Source organism: Acartia tonsa, chromosome 15 (assembly GCF_053477335.1).
Source record: "Acartia tonsa isolate MP-2025a chromosome 15, ASM5347733v1, whole genome shotgun sequence".
NCBI lineage: Eukaryota > Metazoa > Arthropoda > Copepoda > Calanoida > Acartiidae > Acartia > Acartia tonsa.
In genome coordinates, this window is record NC_137274.1 from 12,113,894 (window position 1) to 12,133,588 (window position 19,695).

The 19,695-nt window shown below is 30.6% G+C and overlaps 1 protein-coding gene across 1 annotated transcript; it reads left to right on the top strand.

Annotated features, from left to right (window-relative positions):
• Window positions 1-248: 248 nt before the first annotated feature.
• LOC145306900 (uncharacterized) lies at window positions 249-19,295 on the top strand. Its single transcript, XM_080149241.1, has 15 exons — window positions 249-321; window positions 2,628-2,726; window positions 8,762-8,812; window positions 9,036-9,119; window positions 9,614-9,706; window positions 11,394-11,483; window positions 12,259-14,105; window positions 14,580-14,772; window positions 15,828-16,084; window positions 16,399-16,461; window positions 16,587-16,658; window positions 16,798-16,863; window positions 17,394-17,462; window positions 17,619-17,684; window positions 18,454-19,295. The coding sequence occupies exons 1-15, from the start codon at window positions 249-251 to the stop codon at window positions 18,484-18,486; spliced, it is 3,156 nt and encodes a 1,051-aa protein (XP_080005367.1). The 3' UTR covers window positions 18,487-19,295.
• Window positions 19,296-19,695: the final 400 nt, after the last annotated feature.

Below are 19,695 nucleotides of genomic sequence, written 5' to 3' on the forward strand. Positions count from 1 at the left end.
ACGCCCCCTTTTTTATAGGATAGTATTAGTATTAACTAATTGCACATTAGGGAGGAGATGTTATCCCTTTGAATATATCTATCTATCTATATATTTACATATATATCTAATTACCCACCTATCTTTTTACTTTTCTAAAGATCCATATATCTTCTATAATATCTATTTATTAAACATATAAAATGTTTAACAATAAACTAAATATATAAAAATATTTAGGATGGACAAGTCTTCACTGGGCAAGTGAAATGGGTCATGTGGATGTGGTCAAGATACTGGTAGAGAGAGGAGCTGATATACATCAGAAGGATAATATTTATGGTAAGTTATTTTATATATTTAACTAACTATGTTTCTATCTATCAATTTAGATATCTTTTCATCTTTCCATGTATCGATCTATCTACCTATCTATTTATCTATCTATCTATTTATTCATCTATCCATCTATCTCTATTTCTGTATCTATCTAAAGATCCATATCCTTTTTTTTGTTTCTACCTATTAAATATGAGAAAAGTTAAAACAATAAACTAAATATACAGGGCGTTTAAAAAAAAACTGCGTTTTTCGGTTTTGGGAAACAACCAGTAGGAGTATGAAAAAAATGATTATAGGTCCATATTCTATGTATAAATGTACACCAGATTTGCTTTAAGGACGCCTGCAAGAAATACCACGCTTTAACTGCTAAAAGACTGCCATAAGTAGACCTAATACCCCAAATTTAAAGCCTTCAGCTTCAATAACAAAAAAGTTCTAGTCATTTCAAAATAGCATTTTATGTACAATGAAAATTTTGAAAGATTTACTATGCTTATAAAAGAAAAAAACAATATTAAATTACGTCGCCTAGACACAAAATTATGACTTTATCTTTGTCAGAAACTTAGATTGCTGGTAACTGATTACGTTTTTACAATAAAAACACCACATCTCATAGTCAAAATCAACGAAAAAAATTCGATTTAAATTGCATTTTTAAACAAAAATCAAACGGAAACAAAGGGGGAAACTAAGACAAGCTCAGCTGTGATTGGTTGTTTAGCTGATTCAGCCTTCTGATTGGCTACAGTACACTCGGTACAACGCAAGTAAAACTTAATTTTTTGTAATGATTTTGACTATAAAAATGGGTATTTTTATAGTAAAAATATAATTAGTTACTGGTTGCCTAAATTTATGACAAAAATAAGGTTATAATTTTGATTCTAGGCCACGTAGTTTAATTTCAAAATTTCTAACATTAGCACTGCAATTCTTTCAAAATTTTCATTGTACATAAAATGTCATTTTGAAATGCCTAGAACTTTTTTGTTATAGAAGCTGAAGGCTTCAAATTTGGGGTATTGGGTCTACTTGTGGTAGTCTTTCACCAGTTAAAGCGTGGTATTTCTTGCAGGCTTCCTTTAAGGTGTTTTTTAATATCTCTAAAAATACGCCTTTTCTGATAGGTACATGTAGGAGAAAAATTCTTGATGTTAAATTTGATATATCAATTTGATTGAAATAACTTGTAAATTTTTGAGAAAAAAGTTTTAAAATCCCATTAATAATATGGTAAATGACACCATGGAAACTGTCCCAATTTTGTATAACTTTTGCGGAACATGTTCCAGTTACGTCATATATGTTTCGGGAAAGAGAAAGGGAAGGGGGAAAGAAAAAAAAGGGAAGGGGGGAAGAAAAAAGAGATGGGAGAAAAGGGGGTTTTCCCCATCTCTTTTGAAGAGATTTTCTTCCCCCCTTCCTTTTCTCTTTCCCGAAACGTATATGACGTAACTGGAACATGTTCCGCAAAAGTTATACAAAATTGGGACAGTTTCCATGGTGTCATGGTAAATGGGTAAATGAAAGTGCATGTTTAATTTTTTGTCATTATTTCCCTTTTTTTCTCTGAAAAACGCTTTTTAGATCCTTACAAATTGCAATATTTCTCGTTTTTCTTGGTTGAACAAACTTTAGGTGACTAACTCTTAATAGTATTTTAGATTATAACATAAAAATTAAAATACTTTTTATCCCAAGAAGTTATCTTTAAAAACAAAAAAGTTACAGCAGTTTGTTTTATTTACTTAAAAGTGCAACCTACAAATTAATAGCTTAAATGTTGATGTATGCACTTCAGATTTATGGTTTGACCGTAAATATAAAACATTTGATCCGTATTTGAAGGGGGGAGGGGTGGATTATAAATGTCCGTTAAGTAGTTCGTTCAATTAGATGCCAAAAGTGGGCGGAGGTTTTAAAGTTTGACCGGAATTGTCTATGATAAAAAAATGCGTTTTATGTTTCAGTAAACCTGTAAAAAAGTTGAATAAAAATTGAAATGAAAATAAAATATGTTTGTTTATCATTTTAGATAGATAGGAATAGTATTTTTTTATAAAACAATATAAAAAGCCTTAAAAACTGACCGAAAAAATTATCATTCATGCTTTTTAGAATTAATCAACACTAAAATGCGCCGTTGTTTTTAGAGTAATCAATAAACACCTTTTATAAAATTAATCCATATTTTTATAGAGAATAAGAATATATAATTATTTTTTTCATACTCCTACTGGTTGTTTCCCAAAACCGGAAAACGCAGTTTTTTTTGAAACGCCCTGTATAACAATATTTAGGAAGGACAAGTCTTCACAGGGCAAGTAGAGAAGGTAACGAGAGTGTGGTCAAGATGCTACTTGAGAGAGGAGCTGATATACATCAGAAGGATAATAATGGTAAGTTTATTTTATACATTTACATATATATCTATCTATTTATCTATGTATGTAATATATTTTCATCTTTCTATCAAAATAAATATATGTACTACCTGCTTCACCCTAGAGACTGCTAAGGGCAATTGAGGGTGTTGGGAAGAGGTAAGAAAGTTGACACCAACCCCCCCCCCCAGGCTTTCATTTTACTTGTAAAAGGAAACATTTTAAAAAGCTGCTTTGTAAAGAAGAACCATATTGGTTTAGCAGTTTGATCCTTAGGCACAGACAGGCAGACACATACACATCATGTTACTTTAGCGTCTACTCCCCTAGAGGCATCTAAAGGCAAATAATTTTTTTTTCAATCTACAGTATGACCCACGAAAAATATCTTTTAGGGTATATAGTAGGGTGGGTCGATTTTGGAATTTCACATTAGTAGACATTGGCAAGGGTTACTGGGCCAATATAAAACCCTGTAAAACTTGAAAGAGGTTTTTTAATTCAAAAACAACGGGCGCGCGGGGGGTATAAAATGTGCCCACCCCCTTATAAAACCAAAAATTGAAGTTCCTTCAAACACAGGCATGATGCATATCAAAATGACCGCATTGAAATGCTGATTACAGATCTGAAAATCGTTTTAAAAAATATTGATTCAGTCTGAAATGATTTTCAAATAACCTTCTAAAATGAACAATTTTGACTAAATCAGCTTTTTTTAGGTACTTAATGAGATCCTATTCGTACTTGGAGCAATATTTTTCAAAACGGTTTTCAGATTCGCAATCAGCATTTCAATGCGGTCATTTTGATATGCAACATGCCTGTCTTTGAAGGAATTAAAATTTTTGGTTTTAGAAGGGGATGGGTACTATTTATAACCCCCCTGCGCCGGCAGCCATATGAGCCAAGTCACTTTTGAAACTTGAATGGGGCTTATCATACATATATGACTTTCACAACTTATGATAACAGTAAAATCTAAAAAAGTGTGAAATGGGCCTACCCTAGTATACAGCTCTTTTTTTTAATGTATTATCAAAAGTAGCATATGTCCTTGTTCTCTACATTTCCACACAAGCATATATAAAAAATTTATTTTTACCTCCATTAACACTGCACATTGGGGCAAATCAACCAAAAAGGGGATTTAATTATTTAGTACCCTTAAAATTCATCTCACAAAAAATTCATTTTATACTTTTTTGTAGGTAATTTAACAACAAACAAATTCGCTTTTATGTTTTTTTCTGTCATTTGAAAGGAACATGGAGATAAAGGTCATTTTATGAAGGTAGATAGAAAATTACCAGATTAACCCCTCCCGAAAATGGCTCCCCCTTACCCTATCCATCTATCTATCCATCAATCTATCCATCTATCTATCCATATATCTATCCATCTGTCTATCCATATATCTATCCATCTGTCTATCCATCTGTCTATCCATCTATCTATCCATCTATCTATCCATCTATCTATCCATTTATCTATCCATCTATCTATCCATCTATCTATCCATCTATCTATCCATCTATCTATCCATCTATCTATCCATCTATCTATCCATCTATCTATCCATATATCTATCCATCTGTCTATCCATCTGTCTATCCATCTATCTATCCATCTATCTATCCATCTATCTATCCATCTATCTATCCATCTATCTATCCATCTATCTATCCATCTATCTATCCATCTATCTATCCATCTATCTATCCATCTATCTATCCATCTATCTATCCATCTATCTATCCATCTATCTATCCATCTATCTATCCATCTATCCATCTATCTATCTATCTATCTATCCATCTATCTATCCATCTATCTATCCATCTATCTATCCATCTATCTATCCATCTCTCTATCCATCTATATATCGATCCATCTATCTATCCATCAACTATTCATCTCTTTATCCATCAACTATCAATTTATCCATCCATCAATCTATCCCTCTATCTATCCATCCATCTATCCATCTGTCTATCCATTTACTTATCCATCTATCTATCCATATATCTATTCATCTACCTATTCATCTATCTATCCATCAACTATCTTGAATTTCGTGTTTAAAATGTCTAATTAGGGGTTTTGGTTATCAGAGCAATATGAGAATTTTTTAGTAGCGCAGCTACCCTATCACTAGCTTTTTGGGCCCTTTAAAGTGTAACTAGGTTAATTGTAGTCCGATTTTAGTGTTCAAAGTGTCAAATTTGGGGTCATGGAATTCATTTCAGTAGGAGGGGAGGGGATGGTGTAAATGGGGGTGGATGAGGATCCTTATTTTAGCAAGCTACAAGTTTCACTTTATTTTTATGTTTAATAAATCCATTATAAATGTGGGCATGATTAACATAAATTTTTATTAACTAATATCTATATTTATGATGATATTATGATTCTTGTTTACTGTTTATATGTATACTAGCGGCTTCGCCCCTAGCCTCTAGGGGATTTGCCCCAAGAGGTAATTAAACAAGGATGACAACATCCATGAAAGAAGCGAAGCTCTGAAATGGAAGGACAAACGAACATTAATACTTGTGAAGTGTCAGAACTGAATATTAATGCATGTCTATACAAAATTGTAATTAAAACTGATTAAATACATGTTACTGTTTAAGGACATACTGATGTTTTTAGGACTTGATTATAGAGATGCTTTGCTTATAACAATAGACGTTATTGAAATAGGAATCAGTATTAAAAAAAATCAGATGAATAGGATATTTTTAACATTCAAAACCATTATTTGTTGTCAAAAAAGTAAAAATCAGCTTGTTATAAATGGATGTACGGACTTTCGTACCTAACTGTTGTAGAAATCAGCATGAAAAGTTTGAGATCGATAGGACAATTCTAGCCTGTTTAAGTAAAGGAGCTAACTGTACCAGACGTACGGACGGACCAACCCTAATTATAGAAATATGAAAAAATTGAGGGGGATTTTTATTTATGAAAAAGATCTTTAAACAACCACAGGACCAGTAGATATATTCCCTGAAGAGTAGAATTCAATCAGTTTAGTGGTTAGCGAGATCTTAAGGGATGGGGGGACAGACAAACAGACATCAAGCTACTTTGTATTATATATTAACACCTAGGGATCTAAGGAACAAAACAATAACCGATTAATATGTACATCCCCAATATTGATACATATTTAATAAATTATATTACAAAATTATTTGTCTGTAGATGACAATTAGTGGTTGAAAAGTTTTGACACTCATCTTAATGAATCAACCAATAAAAAATCAATTAAATTTCCTGAAGTTCTTATGCTAACGAATATAAAAACGTTATTATAAAACTTTGAAGTTTGGGGACTAGTGTAATTAACAGTCCCCTCCCTTTCTAAATAAAACTGCTGACTTTAAACATGAATACCCTGTAACTACATAATTTAAAAACAAAGCATTACCAATAGACAGACAGATAGACTACTTGCTAATTCCAATTTAGAATGATTATAAGAACCTCACATTATTTGGGGACATTGGGCTGTTTATAACACTAGTCCCAAAAGTTTTACAGTTGTGTGTTCAAACGTTTTAACTACTAACTTTAATCTACACAAGGGGTAATTTTGTTTATTATCATTGGGGATGTACAACAATTTATTGACCTTTGTCTTATCCCTTTAGATCCCTGATATTTGTAATAATCTATAGAAACAATTATTTAGTTACATTAAAACATCAAACATAAAGAGGTTTAGATTTAGGTTTAGCCCCCCCCCCCCTCTCCTCTTCATCATTTAGTGCAATAGAACTTGAAAATATTTATTATTAACTTTAATTCTAAGTCAGAATAAATATTTCCCAATATGTCTATGTTTTTGTGTCTTTTATTTATTTGAATAATATCTTAAGTTTTGACTTTAAAAGCGCATTTAAACGCCTTTTCTTACAAGCTTTTCGTGCACCCACGTTCAGAAAACGGGCTAAAAACCCCTACGGGGGCGCGGGGGGGTAAATGAAACCAATACTGGCGATTAAAATATGTCTTTGGGTAATTAAATATTGTTTTTTTAGCCGGTGGCAACCTGTGAAAACATGTTTCCTCTTACTGTCTTCTTAAATGTTGATTGAAAAACAAACAAATAAAAACTAAAATCTTGACTTCAACTAGAATTATTTAGGACTTATTTCTTCAATTTGTGTTTTTTTCTTTTATACTGTCAAAATATATGTAATGCATGACTCATCAGAAGTTATTTTGTCTAATTACGTTAATTCTAAGAGATTTTATAATACTTTTAAAATTGTTGGTGAAACACAAAAAGTATGCCTTTTTCTGTAAGAAAATTTTTGCATTTCTTGACTTCCATGCATTAGAATGCTTACTTAAAAAGCGTATTTTTACGATTCCTTTAAAATCTGATGTACATTGGGTATGATAATACTCATAGAATGTTTAAAACTTGATTTGGGGGTGGTGAATTGTTGCCCCTTGTTGCCCCTATGTGCACTGGAGATTTTTATAGACAAAGCTTTGAAAAAGTGACTGAGCAAAAGATTTTTTTTTAATCTCATTATTTTGGATAAATAAGTAAATTTGCAAATAATCAATTTATTCAGTAGTTTTTTTGCCATTTAAAATTGATTTTTTTTGTTGGAATACAAAATAAATAATTCATTAACTTGTATAATATTCTTCAGTTACCAGAAAGATATAATGTAAACATCCAAAATAATGAGAATCAAAAAAATCAGTCAGTCACTTTTTCAAAACTTTAGCTCTAAAAATCTCCAGTGTTAATGGAGGTAAAATTAAAAATTTTATAAGTGCTTATGTGAAAATGTTCAGAGAATAAGGACATATGCTACTTTTGATGATAAATTAAGAAATAAGAGCTCTACAACCTAAAAGATACTTTTTTGTGGGTCATAATGTATATTAAGATCAGCTGTTTATCAAAAGTGGTTTCAACTGTAGACTTCAGGAGCTTTGCACAAAGAAGTGAATTGAAATGCAATCCACCCCCCTCCCCCTTCCCTCCTATTGTTATTCTGTGTTTGTAGTCTCCATAATTTTAATACCTATATTGCTGCAACTTTTCTTCACAGCAATTGTAAATTATTCAAAATTACAAAAGTCCACCCTAGTTTTTTCTTGGTTGAATTATTATTTAGTATGGATAGGGGGGAGGGGGTATTTTTTCTCTTAAAGGGACCCCTCCACATTTTTAGACACATGGTCATGGCCCCCAATTCTTCATTTTTGAGCTGCTTGTACATAGTAGGTTTATGTAGCACATTCAGAATAAAAAAAATCATTGAAAATTGAAACACTCTCTTTTCCATCCCCCGTTCTGTATACCTCTAATGTTATTAATCAGATAAAATAAAAAAATCTGTATATATATTCAGAAAAATGCATTCAAATTATCTAAAGGAAACATATGCCCAGTTCTCAAATAGTTTTTAAAAGTCGACTGATTTTTTCTGTAGGTCAACCTAAACAAGTACAACCAACAAATACCTTTATAAAATCAGTCAGCCTAAAGCTTCTATCATCATCATCGCCATTTATCTCTTCTTTCCAGAGCATAGGCCACGCACAATGGTTCTCCATTTATCTTTGAATTGGGCCTCAGTAGAGGCTTCACTAAAAGAAGGAATTCCCTCCTCCAGGTTGTTTTTGGTCTACCTGGTTTCAAAGCTTCTGTAGGTCGACCTAAAATTTCAAGAGGTCGACCTTTGTCTTTTGTGAACTGGGCTATAGTATAAAAAAAGGAACAAAACAATTAAAATTATGGATGGAAAAAATATTGGTCTTTTGAATCATTAAACTAATAAGGAAAATGTACAAATCTAGGAATTGATCTAGCACCCTAACTAATAACCAACAATAACACTTGATGAAAATATTAAGAATTTTAACATATTAAATCCTTAAAAATTTCAGCTGTCCATCTTGAATAGGAGCAGAGAAAATCATGTTTCCAGAATACCATTAGGGACTGACTGACAATTAGATGGACGAAAAAATATCCATCAATGTTTTTTAAATGTACAAAATATTTCTTTCAGGAAAGAGACCAATTGATTCCGCAAAAAAACAAGATGTTAAAGAAATTTTAGGTATTTTGTATTTTTGTTATTTCTTTACAATATTCTTACAATATCTTATAAATTTTCTAAAGTAAAACATCAACCTTATTCTGGACAATGAACTATTTATAATGTTAGGCATGCAAAGTTTTTTTTTACACTACTTATTTAGTTATCACGCCTAGATGTTAAAACTTTCTTTTTATTGTAAGAGCAATTAAATTTTAAATATAACAATTTACACTTTATTCAGACATGTATCACCTAACTTATGAGTTATTAAAAGAAGGTGATCTAGAGAAAGTAAAAAACTTTGTTAATGGAAATGAGTTGGCTGGTAAGGAGATATTAAAATTGAAATAGAAAATGAGTTGTTTAATAAATTCAGTAAAATATTAGCAAAAAATTTCAAAGTAATATATTTGAGATCTCAGTGTTAGAGTACTTATGAGGGCATATTTGTGTTATCCTGATACTTATAGAGAAGCTTTGCTCCCAAATCAACAAATAATTTCATATTTTTAGTATATTGGGTCAAAGGTTTTACAACACTAAATGATTCTAGCTACAAATTTGGTTAGGTATAATACAATAGAATTTCGCTTTTTCCAGTAAATGTATTCTTGGGGGAAGACTCAAATATACAAAGGCCAATAAGCTTAGATTATAATTCATTATAACAACAGATTTTACAATAATTATCATGATTTTTAAAACAGTGTAGCTACTCAGTTTCAGGTCTGACCACTTATAACAAAATTTTATCTTTATCTAATTTGGGTGAAAATGCAAGTAAAAACAAGATAACATCAACATTATATCTACATTCAGGCAAAGCTGCTTTATGGGCTGCTGTTCATTATGGAAAATTAGATAATCTAAAATATCTTATGGAAGAAGTAATTCAATGCACTGATAAAGAATGTAAGTAAATGTTTGTAAAACAATTAGATGCTCATTATTTAATGTCTCAAAAATTAGATTTTGTTTTTACTGTTCAGTAGAAAATATAAAAAAATCTAGTTAAATACACATAACCCTTTTTTTCCTTCTGATCCTTTGTATAGGATATACTGACCTTGATTAATAATTGTGTCAAAAAATCTTTTTAAAAACATCTATTTGATAATAAATTTCTGATTAAATGTGAGTTAAAGTCAAATATTGCTTTCTTAACAACTTTTGTTTTTCAAAAATTTCAAACGGCTGTAATTTTTTTTATATCTAAAGCTACAAATGAAATGTTTTCTGCAAATTTTATTGTAGGAAACTGATATGCATATTGTCATAAACTCCAGTTTTTGGAAATATTAGTACCATTTTTGTGCTATTTGTAGTTTAGGAGCTGCATTGAAAAATGTGAGAAAAAGCTTGAAAAGTTTTAAATATGTTGAAACATGTACCATTTAGCTCCCATACTATATGTAGCACAGGAATGGTTCTTATACATCCAAAAACTAGAAAATAACATCATTATAACGATAAGGGTAACATTTTTCAACTATTAACATTTTCTGAAAAAATTGTGTTTGTAGCTTCAAAAATAAGAAAATTACAGCCCTTTGGAATTTTAAATTTTTTGTGCATATTTTTTGCCTAACCTTTAAATACATAAATCTTCAAAAATAAGGCTTTTGGAAAAGCTCATTTTCATGGCATAGTTCGTTGAATTGATTATTTACTAAGTATATTTGCGATTACTTTTATTTAATGAAATCTTCCAATTTTTAACATGTACAAAACGGCCTGCTTAATTGCTTCAAGATCCATGTCAGATCTATATAGGAAATAAATGTCTATAAACAAGCTCAAGTTTTCCAAGGAATATATGATTAAAACTCATAGTGCTCCAATAATCCATAATAAACTCTCATTGCCCAGAATGATAAGACCCATTATTTTACTTTATTAAAAATAAATTCATTTTTTTCATTTCATGTTGCTATTTACCTTATATTGATGTATTTAATTTCTAATCATAAAAAAGAAAATTAAAATTTATAATATGATAAATTTTAGAAAACTATGTTTTAAAAGAATTCGATTGTGGCAACATTTTGTGTGTTCAAATATTAAACTAAAATTGTAATCATCATCATTAACCCTTTGGTGATGGTAATGTAAAGAAAAAAAATATAATTTAAAAAAATCTTTTAAAAATCATTTAAATTATTAAATATTTACTTTCTTTTAGATAGTAATGCCGGGTGAGGAAAATAGATTTATTGAGAAATAGATATGCATATAGAAAACTAGCCAATAGGGAGATAATTATATCGAGCCAACTCTAGTTTCTAAATATTCAAAACATGATGTCCCACCACACTTTTTATAAATATATCAAGCATTTTGCATAGTTTATTTTTTCTATGCATAATACTTTTTTCTCTAGACAACCTGTATGTGGCAACTGTCAACAAAATTAAGATAAAATAACAACAACTTTGTCTGTTTGTATTAGGCAGGGATAATTATTCTACATTAAAAAGCTTAAAAATAATTTAAAAACCTTTTAAAAATATCACACAACATATATATGTTTTAGTTATTACTCCTAGTACTAATGGTTAGACTATTAATGAACAATTTATTATTCAAATTTTACATTTAGGTAATGAATTTTTAAAACTGGCTGAAAGTTATCATTATGTTAAAATTATGGATTACTTATCAAATCCAAGTGGAAAACAGGCTTATTGGGGTAAGTTAATTCTTTTTAAACAACACTTTCCATGGGTACAAATTAGGGTTGGGCCGGATACTTTTTTGGCCGGATACCGGATATCCGGCTGATTTCAAATGCCGGATATCTGGTATCTGGCCGGATATCCGGCCAACGCCGGATATCCGGCAAATATCCGGTTATCCAGCCAAATTACCGGATATCCGGCCGGATAACCGGCTAAATTACCAGATATTAAAGTAGCAAATAAAATTTATTAATAAACTTTTGAGATTTCATATATAAAATTAACATAAAGATAAACATATTCAAAAAATGTTCTTCTAGCTTCAATAATAAGAAAATTATAGCCATTTAAAATTTTTAAAAGCAGAGATTTTTGGTGTAAAATATAAAAAAAGTTATAGCCGGATATCCGGCCGGATAGTTTCAATATCCAGTATCCGGCCGGATATTGAATATGGCCGGATATCCGGCCGGATATCCGGCCACACCGGATATCCGGCCCAACCCTAGTACAAATATTATTTAGAAATATATTTTAATATATGATAAATATGCTATTTACAATATTATGATCTATTAAGTAAAATTTAAATTTGAATAAAAAAACAAAAAATAATAACTATAAATTGTGTCTGTAATTTTCAGAAAATTTCTTTTATTAATTTTCAACTTAAACTTTCATAGAAATTCTGTACCTTATTTGATTTTAAATTTTCTACAAATTTTAGAGTAGAGTAAAATAATATACAACATAAAAAATTAGTAATTAGTAATTTTTTACCTTTAGAAGACTACATAAAGAGAGTTGAAGACTTGGGGTTCTACAAAGCAATGAGTGTCCTGGAGGGAAACAGCAAAAAACATGAAAGAGCACTTGAAGAGTTATATCAGTATTGCTTGATCTATGCAAGCAAGTTTGGAATTTACTCTGTGGTGACAGAAATATGCACTTATTTGAAAGACGAAGAACATGATATGATCAGTAATGTTCTTCATTACAAGGATGAAGATTATAATACTGCCCTCTTCTATGCAAATAAGAGTTACCAGCTGAAAAACGGATTTGATTTGATCAGTCTGGAAAAGCAAGCACACAAAGATGACAGAGCTGGAGCCTTGAGGTGTATTAGGAAGGAGGCAGGATATGAAAATCTGGACCTATGGTATATAGAAACTTACAAATTACTGCATCCCCCTACAAAAAATACAAGAAGATTTCAGGCTATTCTTGCAGTTCTATTTACTGTCATACCTTCAATAATCTTCTTTTTCTCGGACTTGGCCACAGATATTGGACTAAGCATATACTACTATAGCATTGGTTTTGGTGGGGTGAAGGATACCAATTGTTCATTACAACAAAGCTATGAAACCTGTTTTAAAGAAGCTATGGGTAACTTGTCTTATTTCCATGTTGATGACATTGCTCCTATTCTGAAAAACATATTGTCAAATGAAACATGTGTTGATGCTGATGAGTGGTCCCCTTGTGAAGATACTGATTATGATGCAATGATTATGAAATATAGAGTGGCATTTGTAGTCATGATGTTTTCAATATCAGTCTCAGTTATGGTCTACATTTGGAACATGTGGAAATTGAACCCAGTATTTCCTGATATCAAGAATAGGCGTGCTAGAGTAATTATAGAATGTTTGGTCAAAATATTTTGGCCTGTGTACTATTTGTATGATGAGTACACTTTTAGACTAATCAAGGGAACAGTCGAAGTGGATAGGAAAGAGAAAACAGTTGAAGAGACATCTGAGAAATCATGGAAGTTACTCCGAGCTGTCGAAAATGGAATAGAGAATTATGCTCAAATGATGCTCCAAATTTTTCTGATTTTACCCTACATAAGCTCTATCATTTCTCTTCCTTTCAGCCAAATTCTCAGTTTGAGCCTGGAAAACATATTCAACATGTTTTCAATGCCTGAATCATACTGTAACAAAAGTGATGGATATGCTGCTCTTGGCAAACTTACACTGACCATCCTATCCCTTTCCTACGGGATGTCTTCAAGGCAAGCAACTAAAAGGGGTCAAACTCTTGGTCAATCCATCAAGAATCTGGTGCTTTGGATAAGTTTTTCACTGTTCAGCTTGGCAAGAATAATAGCTATATTTTCTCTACTTTCCTTATCATATCCTTTGACAGCCACACTCTCCTTTATGTTTGTTCACATTCTAATGGTTCTTCTGATTCAAGCATGTTTGAATAAAAAGATGAATTCAATTTGGACCTTGACTACAGAATTTGTACCCAACTTAATAAGTGCAGTAAGAACTCATACATTATGGATCAACTCTCCAGTAAGAAGAAATCTAATTCAAGCATGTTTGAATAAAATGATGAATTTAATTTGGACCCTGACTACAGAATTTGTACCCAACTTAATTAGTGCAGTTGGATCCCATACATTATGGATTGACATCAACTCTCCAGCAAGAGGAACTCCAACCTTCCTGAAACAAACTATATTTCAAGCAATGATAATGATAGAGAATTTGATAATGTTGTTGCTCCCAGTGCTTGCCCCAGGATATTACCCGCAGGATGATTGCTTCCAAATCCATCCTTCTCTCATCATTTACTCATGTTCTTTTTGGCTGGTTGGTGCACTACTTCAGGTAATAAGATTTTTTTATTTTATACTAGTATGGATTCTAAAGTGATATTTTCAAGATTAGACCCTGATCTGAATTGCATTAGACAATAATTGATAGGTATTTTAAAAAAAGTAAATACAACTTTTATTTCAGTTCTTATTTTGCTATCTGTGGAAAGCAATAATTAACTATTAATTTGATTGTGCAATATCAATTATATTTCTTATCCTAAAGTTTTAATTAATTCTAAACTCTTCTATTCACACTGTTAGATAGTACGTTTCAAGATCATTAACAGTCACAAAAAGTGTTTAAATTAATTTTGTTCTTTTTAATCAGGCAAAATAAATGTCAAATCAATAGATTATTGAACTTAAATTGAATTTTGTAAGAAAAGGCAACTTTAGAGTCAAAAGAAGTTAAACTTTTTCTTTGACTAGAAAAAAACTTCATTACTTAAAAGTTGATTGAAAATTTCAGTGAAATATGTTTTAGATTTTATACTACCTGGTGATCCACCCTACTGGAGCAGTGAATGGTGATGAATTATTTTCTTCAAGAATATGGATAGTCAGCAAAGGATTTGGTGGAACTATGATATCTTCTCTGAAAAGACTGTGTTGTTCTTGTGGACAAGAAGAAGAGATTACTAATGATGCAAAAGAAAGGAAAGAAGATTCTAAACAAGGTAGGAAACTTGTATTTTGGGATATATACAGCAGTGATATTGGATTCAAGTAATGTTTTGCTAGGACTAAAGCAACAATAAGACTTCTTCCAACACACATTTGACCTGACTACAGCTTTATTATCACATAGTAATATGAATAATTAGTATTACAATCACAGGGACTGCCTAAAATTAATATTATTGATAAAAGATACCTCACTGCATTCATAGGGTTATAATCATCACTCGCCTTGCATGTTGCAAATACCTCATAAAAAACAGTTTTGGAAAGTCTGGAATACATATATTTACACATGTAATGATTTACACAATAAATACTAAAACCATTTTAAAAAAAATTTAGGATCATGGAAAGAAAACAAAGTCATTCCATAATTAGGACAGAAGTCACCTTCCTAGAAAGGACATAAGTAGCTTCCCTTATGTGAGAATTTGTTAGATAAAGGGCATAACTTGTCTCCCTTAACAAAGATTTTGCAAGATGGAGGACATAAGTAGCCTCCCTTCACCACACAAAACCTACCATTTTGGTCTTTTACATAGCAAATTCTTGCAAAACATAGCAAATTCTTGCTAAACATAGCATTTCTGTCCTTCACATAGCAAATTCTTGCAAAACATAGCATTTCTGTCCTTTACATAGCAAATTCTTGCAAAACATAGCAAATTCTTGCAAAATATAGCATTTCTGTCCTTCACATAGCAAATTCTTGCAAAACATAGCAAATTCTTGCAAAACATTTGCTATGTTTTGAAAGAATTTGCTATGTGAAGGACAGAAATGCTATGTTTTGTGAGGTTTTGCTATGTGAAAGGACAGAAAAGCTAAGTTTTGCAACATGAAGGACATAAGCAGCCTTCCTAATGTAAGAATTTGTCAGACAAAGGACATAAGTCACCTCCCTTAAGTTAGATTTTGTGAGATGAAGGACATAAGTAGCCTTCCTTAGACCAATTTCCAGTGACTTCTGTCCTAATTAGGAATGACTTTGTTTTCTTTCCATGATCCAAAATTTATATATGTCAATTGGTAATTTTTTTATGTATTATAGGAATAAAATGTGAAAATTCTCATGAAGATGATGAAGGTATAAAAGCACTTGACAGGGAGAAACACTGTGAACAGAGCAATGACAAAACAAATCAAAATGACAATGGTTGCCTGAAAAGCCTTCTTCACACAGTTTCTTGTCACAAATTCAAGAAAGATTCAAATCTCCAAGAAATTGAGGAAATAGAGATGAACATAGTAAATGAAGTGCTTAATCAAGAACACGAAGAATTCATTATGCAGCCTCAGATTGATCAGGTCCACAATTTTATAAATTCCCCAATTAATTTTTCACTTTTATAATACTTTCATCATCTAATTGATACCAGGATTTCAGTTTCAATAAATTTAAAGTAAACCCTATAATGATTATGGAAAGAAAACAAAGTAGCAGGTTTCGTCATATTTTCACAGTAGCTTTTGATAGGTTATACAGCCTTTTCTTTCTGTTTCAAAGGTTATTATCATAAATAAGAGTTTTTTAATTTCACATTATACAAAAATAAAAGAATCTCATAAATGTATTATTATTTTTGTTAAAAGAAAGAATTTTAAGTTTATATTTTGACTAGGACACTGGGAATGAAACAATAATTCATATTGGAACAGAACCTTTGATTGGAAATGTAACTCAGGCAAGTAATATTGCGTTGTATATTGTGATCGTAAAAATGATTATAATTTACTACTTTACCATACATGTTTGGTAAAAATTACATATAAAATATTGATATATTATAAATATATTATATTTATATAGGATGTAATCATTCATCAACCTGATGTTCTTGAAATTCTGGCAGATGATACTAAGGAAAGAGTTGTAGTAAAGGTAAATATTGTAGTGTAGACAAAGAATTATTGGAGACAAACAAATAAATCCAATTAATGATTATACAATTAATCTTCAGTTGCAATGGTTTCATATCAAATTTTCCAATGTCATATAAAGCATTAATCAATTCGTTTAGGATCAAGAAATAGAACTGCCAAGTTTGGACATTGAGAAAGAACCAGTTGTAAGAATGAAACAACAGGTATTATATGATTTTTTCAATATAGATAAAAACACCTTTTAAATGTAAGTGATAAGGTGGTTGATGAGATTCAAGAATCAGTTTCAGTGGTTGTTAAGAATTTAAAAACCAATTTGCATTTTCTTTTTTTAAATTTTTTGTCACTTTTTAAAACATTAGTCTTTAATAATGGACTATAAGTAAACTTTAAACTTCTGAAGTAACAAAAAGAAATTTGCATATCTCTTAATTTGATATAAATTGCTTTTCCTCCGCATGGCACTGAGGATAATTTGGATATTGATATCCCTAAATATGTGGATGTAAAGGTATAAAGTTATTTCAATATTGTATCTATTTACAAAATAAAATATCTATATTAACTCTTTAATAAGTATAATGTAATTAAATGCTGAGTAAAGTTATAAGTATAATGGATCAAAATGTATTAGATGAAAGTGATCATATATTCAATATAAAAATTGTATAAAGCCTGTGATGGTTCTTGATTATCATTCTAATTTTACAACATTTATTAATTTTCCTTGTAGGAAACTGGGAAAGAAACTTGGAGTAGTAATGATTTTGAGACAGAGCCCTTGCTTGCAAATGTAAAACAGGTGAGTTAACCAGTTCCAGGGAATTTAAGAATTTATAAATCTAGAATTGCATTTTCTTTTTTTAGAAAGTTTACAAGGTCATCATTAATAAAAACTTTTTTGTTCAAGATAACAAGGAGAAATTTTTATAAGATTTAATTGAAATTGTTTTACTAGGATGTTCCTCCACCTGGCGCTGTGCATGATTTGGATATTGAGATCCCTGAAGTTGTGGTAGTAAAGGTATGACATTACATTTATTTCCTTCATATTCCACCAACAACATGTAGTTCAAGAAAAAGTTATAATACTTAGATGATAACCATATTTCTGGTTTTATCAACCAAGAGATTAGATACATTATTCATTTCTGTTGAACTGATATGGTTTACAGGGTAGTGTCAGATAGGTCCTATGAAGGTTTATAATGATTTAGGGGAAGGATACCTCCAAAGAAAAATCACCAATATAAAAAATTAACCCCCCCCCCAAAAAAAAAAAAAATTATATCAATTTTTTAGATTTTTAAATTGGGGTGGGGGAGTCCTACTAAAATGCCCCTATAGACCTCTAGTTTAGGTTATTTTCCTACTTCCCTTGCTCATTCCAATAGAGATCTCCTAGATACTAGTGGAGTAATTGTTAGTATCCTTGTAATAAAGTAACAGGGTGTTTGTCTGTCTGTTTGTAAGGATATTGCTAACTGCTGAACTAATATGGTGATTCTTTGCAGTGTAGCTTCTTATAGGTCCTGGAAAAGCTTATAATTGTTTTTGGGGAGGGTACCACAACACACCAAATAAAAATCGCCATAAATAAAAAATTGGCCTAGCAGTTTTTTTGGTAAACAGCTAAAACAAAATAAACATAAAACATATTTTTGGTAAACAGCTGATTTTAACAACATAGATTGAAAAGAAGTTGTATTATGTGCCTCTAGGGGCATAGCCGCTAGTACATATTTTAAGTATTAAAATATAAATATAATGAAATTGATTTTTTTATATTTCAGGCTTTAATTGAACAGCCAGAGAAGGAAAATTAAAGTGGAGAAAAAAATTCTATAAAATGGATACAATTTTTTCTCCCATTACTTTATATGGTTTTCGGTTGATTTAATTGCTTGACTAATATGAGTTATACCATATATTAGCAGAATATTTATGAAATTGCTTGAAAATATGATTTAGTCTTGAGATTTTAGATTTAATATCATTTTGAAAAATTGCTTTACCTTTTTTTGAATACATTATTGGGGATTTTCAGCATTTTTCTTATTCAATATTTATTGCTTTGAATGGTTTAAAAAGCTTAATTTACTCACATATAATGGAAACATTTCACAGTAACATATTTTTATTTTAACCTTTTATTGTATGATGGATATTTTTAGTAGCAAAGCTACTCTATAATTTGAAATGTCTGTCATAATTTTTCTTGGCTCTTATACAAATAACAACTGAAGTTTGAATATATATATATTAAATATTACCTTCATTATGGATTATAAAACATCCATGGCAGTTGAACTGCTTTAAAGCCGCATTTTTTTGCTTGTGATAGTATTGGTAAAAGTAAAACTGTGTGTTTATAGATGATAGGAAATGTATTTCTTTATTTAATTTTTAAATTCAAATATCTTGGGTATTTTTATGCTTTGCTACTAATGGAGGTGTATAATGCCTGTTTAATTTTTTTATGGTAATTTCGTAGAAGTGATTAAAAATTTAGCCATGTGACGTCATAAAAATTAGGGAGATTAGAGGAGAAGTGGAAAAGAAAACTCCTGAAAAAGAGATGGATAATCACTCATTTTTATGACGTCATAATGCTGATTTTTGAGTCACTTTGTCCCTCAAGGTAATTTCTAATTTTTTGTATTTATTTGTGAACATGATTTTAACTTAAATCATATTCATTTAATTGTAGAGAATTTATTTATAGAATTCAAAAAGCAATATTTTTACTTTTTTCCGGTTTTGATTGCAATTGTTTAAATACCTATTATTACTAGGGTGGGTCGATTTTGGAATTTCACATTAGTAGACATTGGCAAGGGTTATTAGGCCAGTATAAAAACCTGTGAAACTTGAAAGAGGTTTTTTAAACCAAAAACAACAGGCGCGCGGGGGGTATAAAATGTGCCCGCCCCTCTATAAAACCAAAAATTGAAATTCCTCTAAACACAGGCATGTTGCATATCAAAATGACCGCATTGAAATGCTGATTACAAATCTGAAAACGGCTTTGAAAA

Bases quoted from the DNA above. Each gene is read 5' to 3' on its own strand.
- LOC145306900 (XM_080149241.1), top strand. From the start codon at position 249: ATGGGTCATGTGGATGTGGTCAAGATACTGGTAGAGAGAGGAGCTGAT. The intron at 16,085-16,398 runs GTCCACAATTTT...TATTTTGACTAG, and splicing joins TGCAGCCTCAGATTGATCAG to GACACTGGGAATGAAACAAT. The intron at 16,659-16,797 runs GTAAATATTGTA...CAATTCGTTTAG, and splicing joins AGGAAAGAGTTGTAGTAAAG to GATCAAGAAATAGAACTGCC.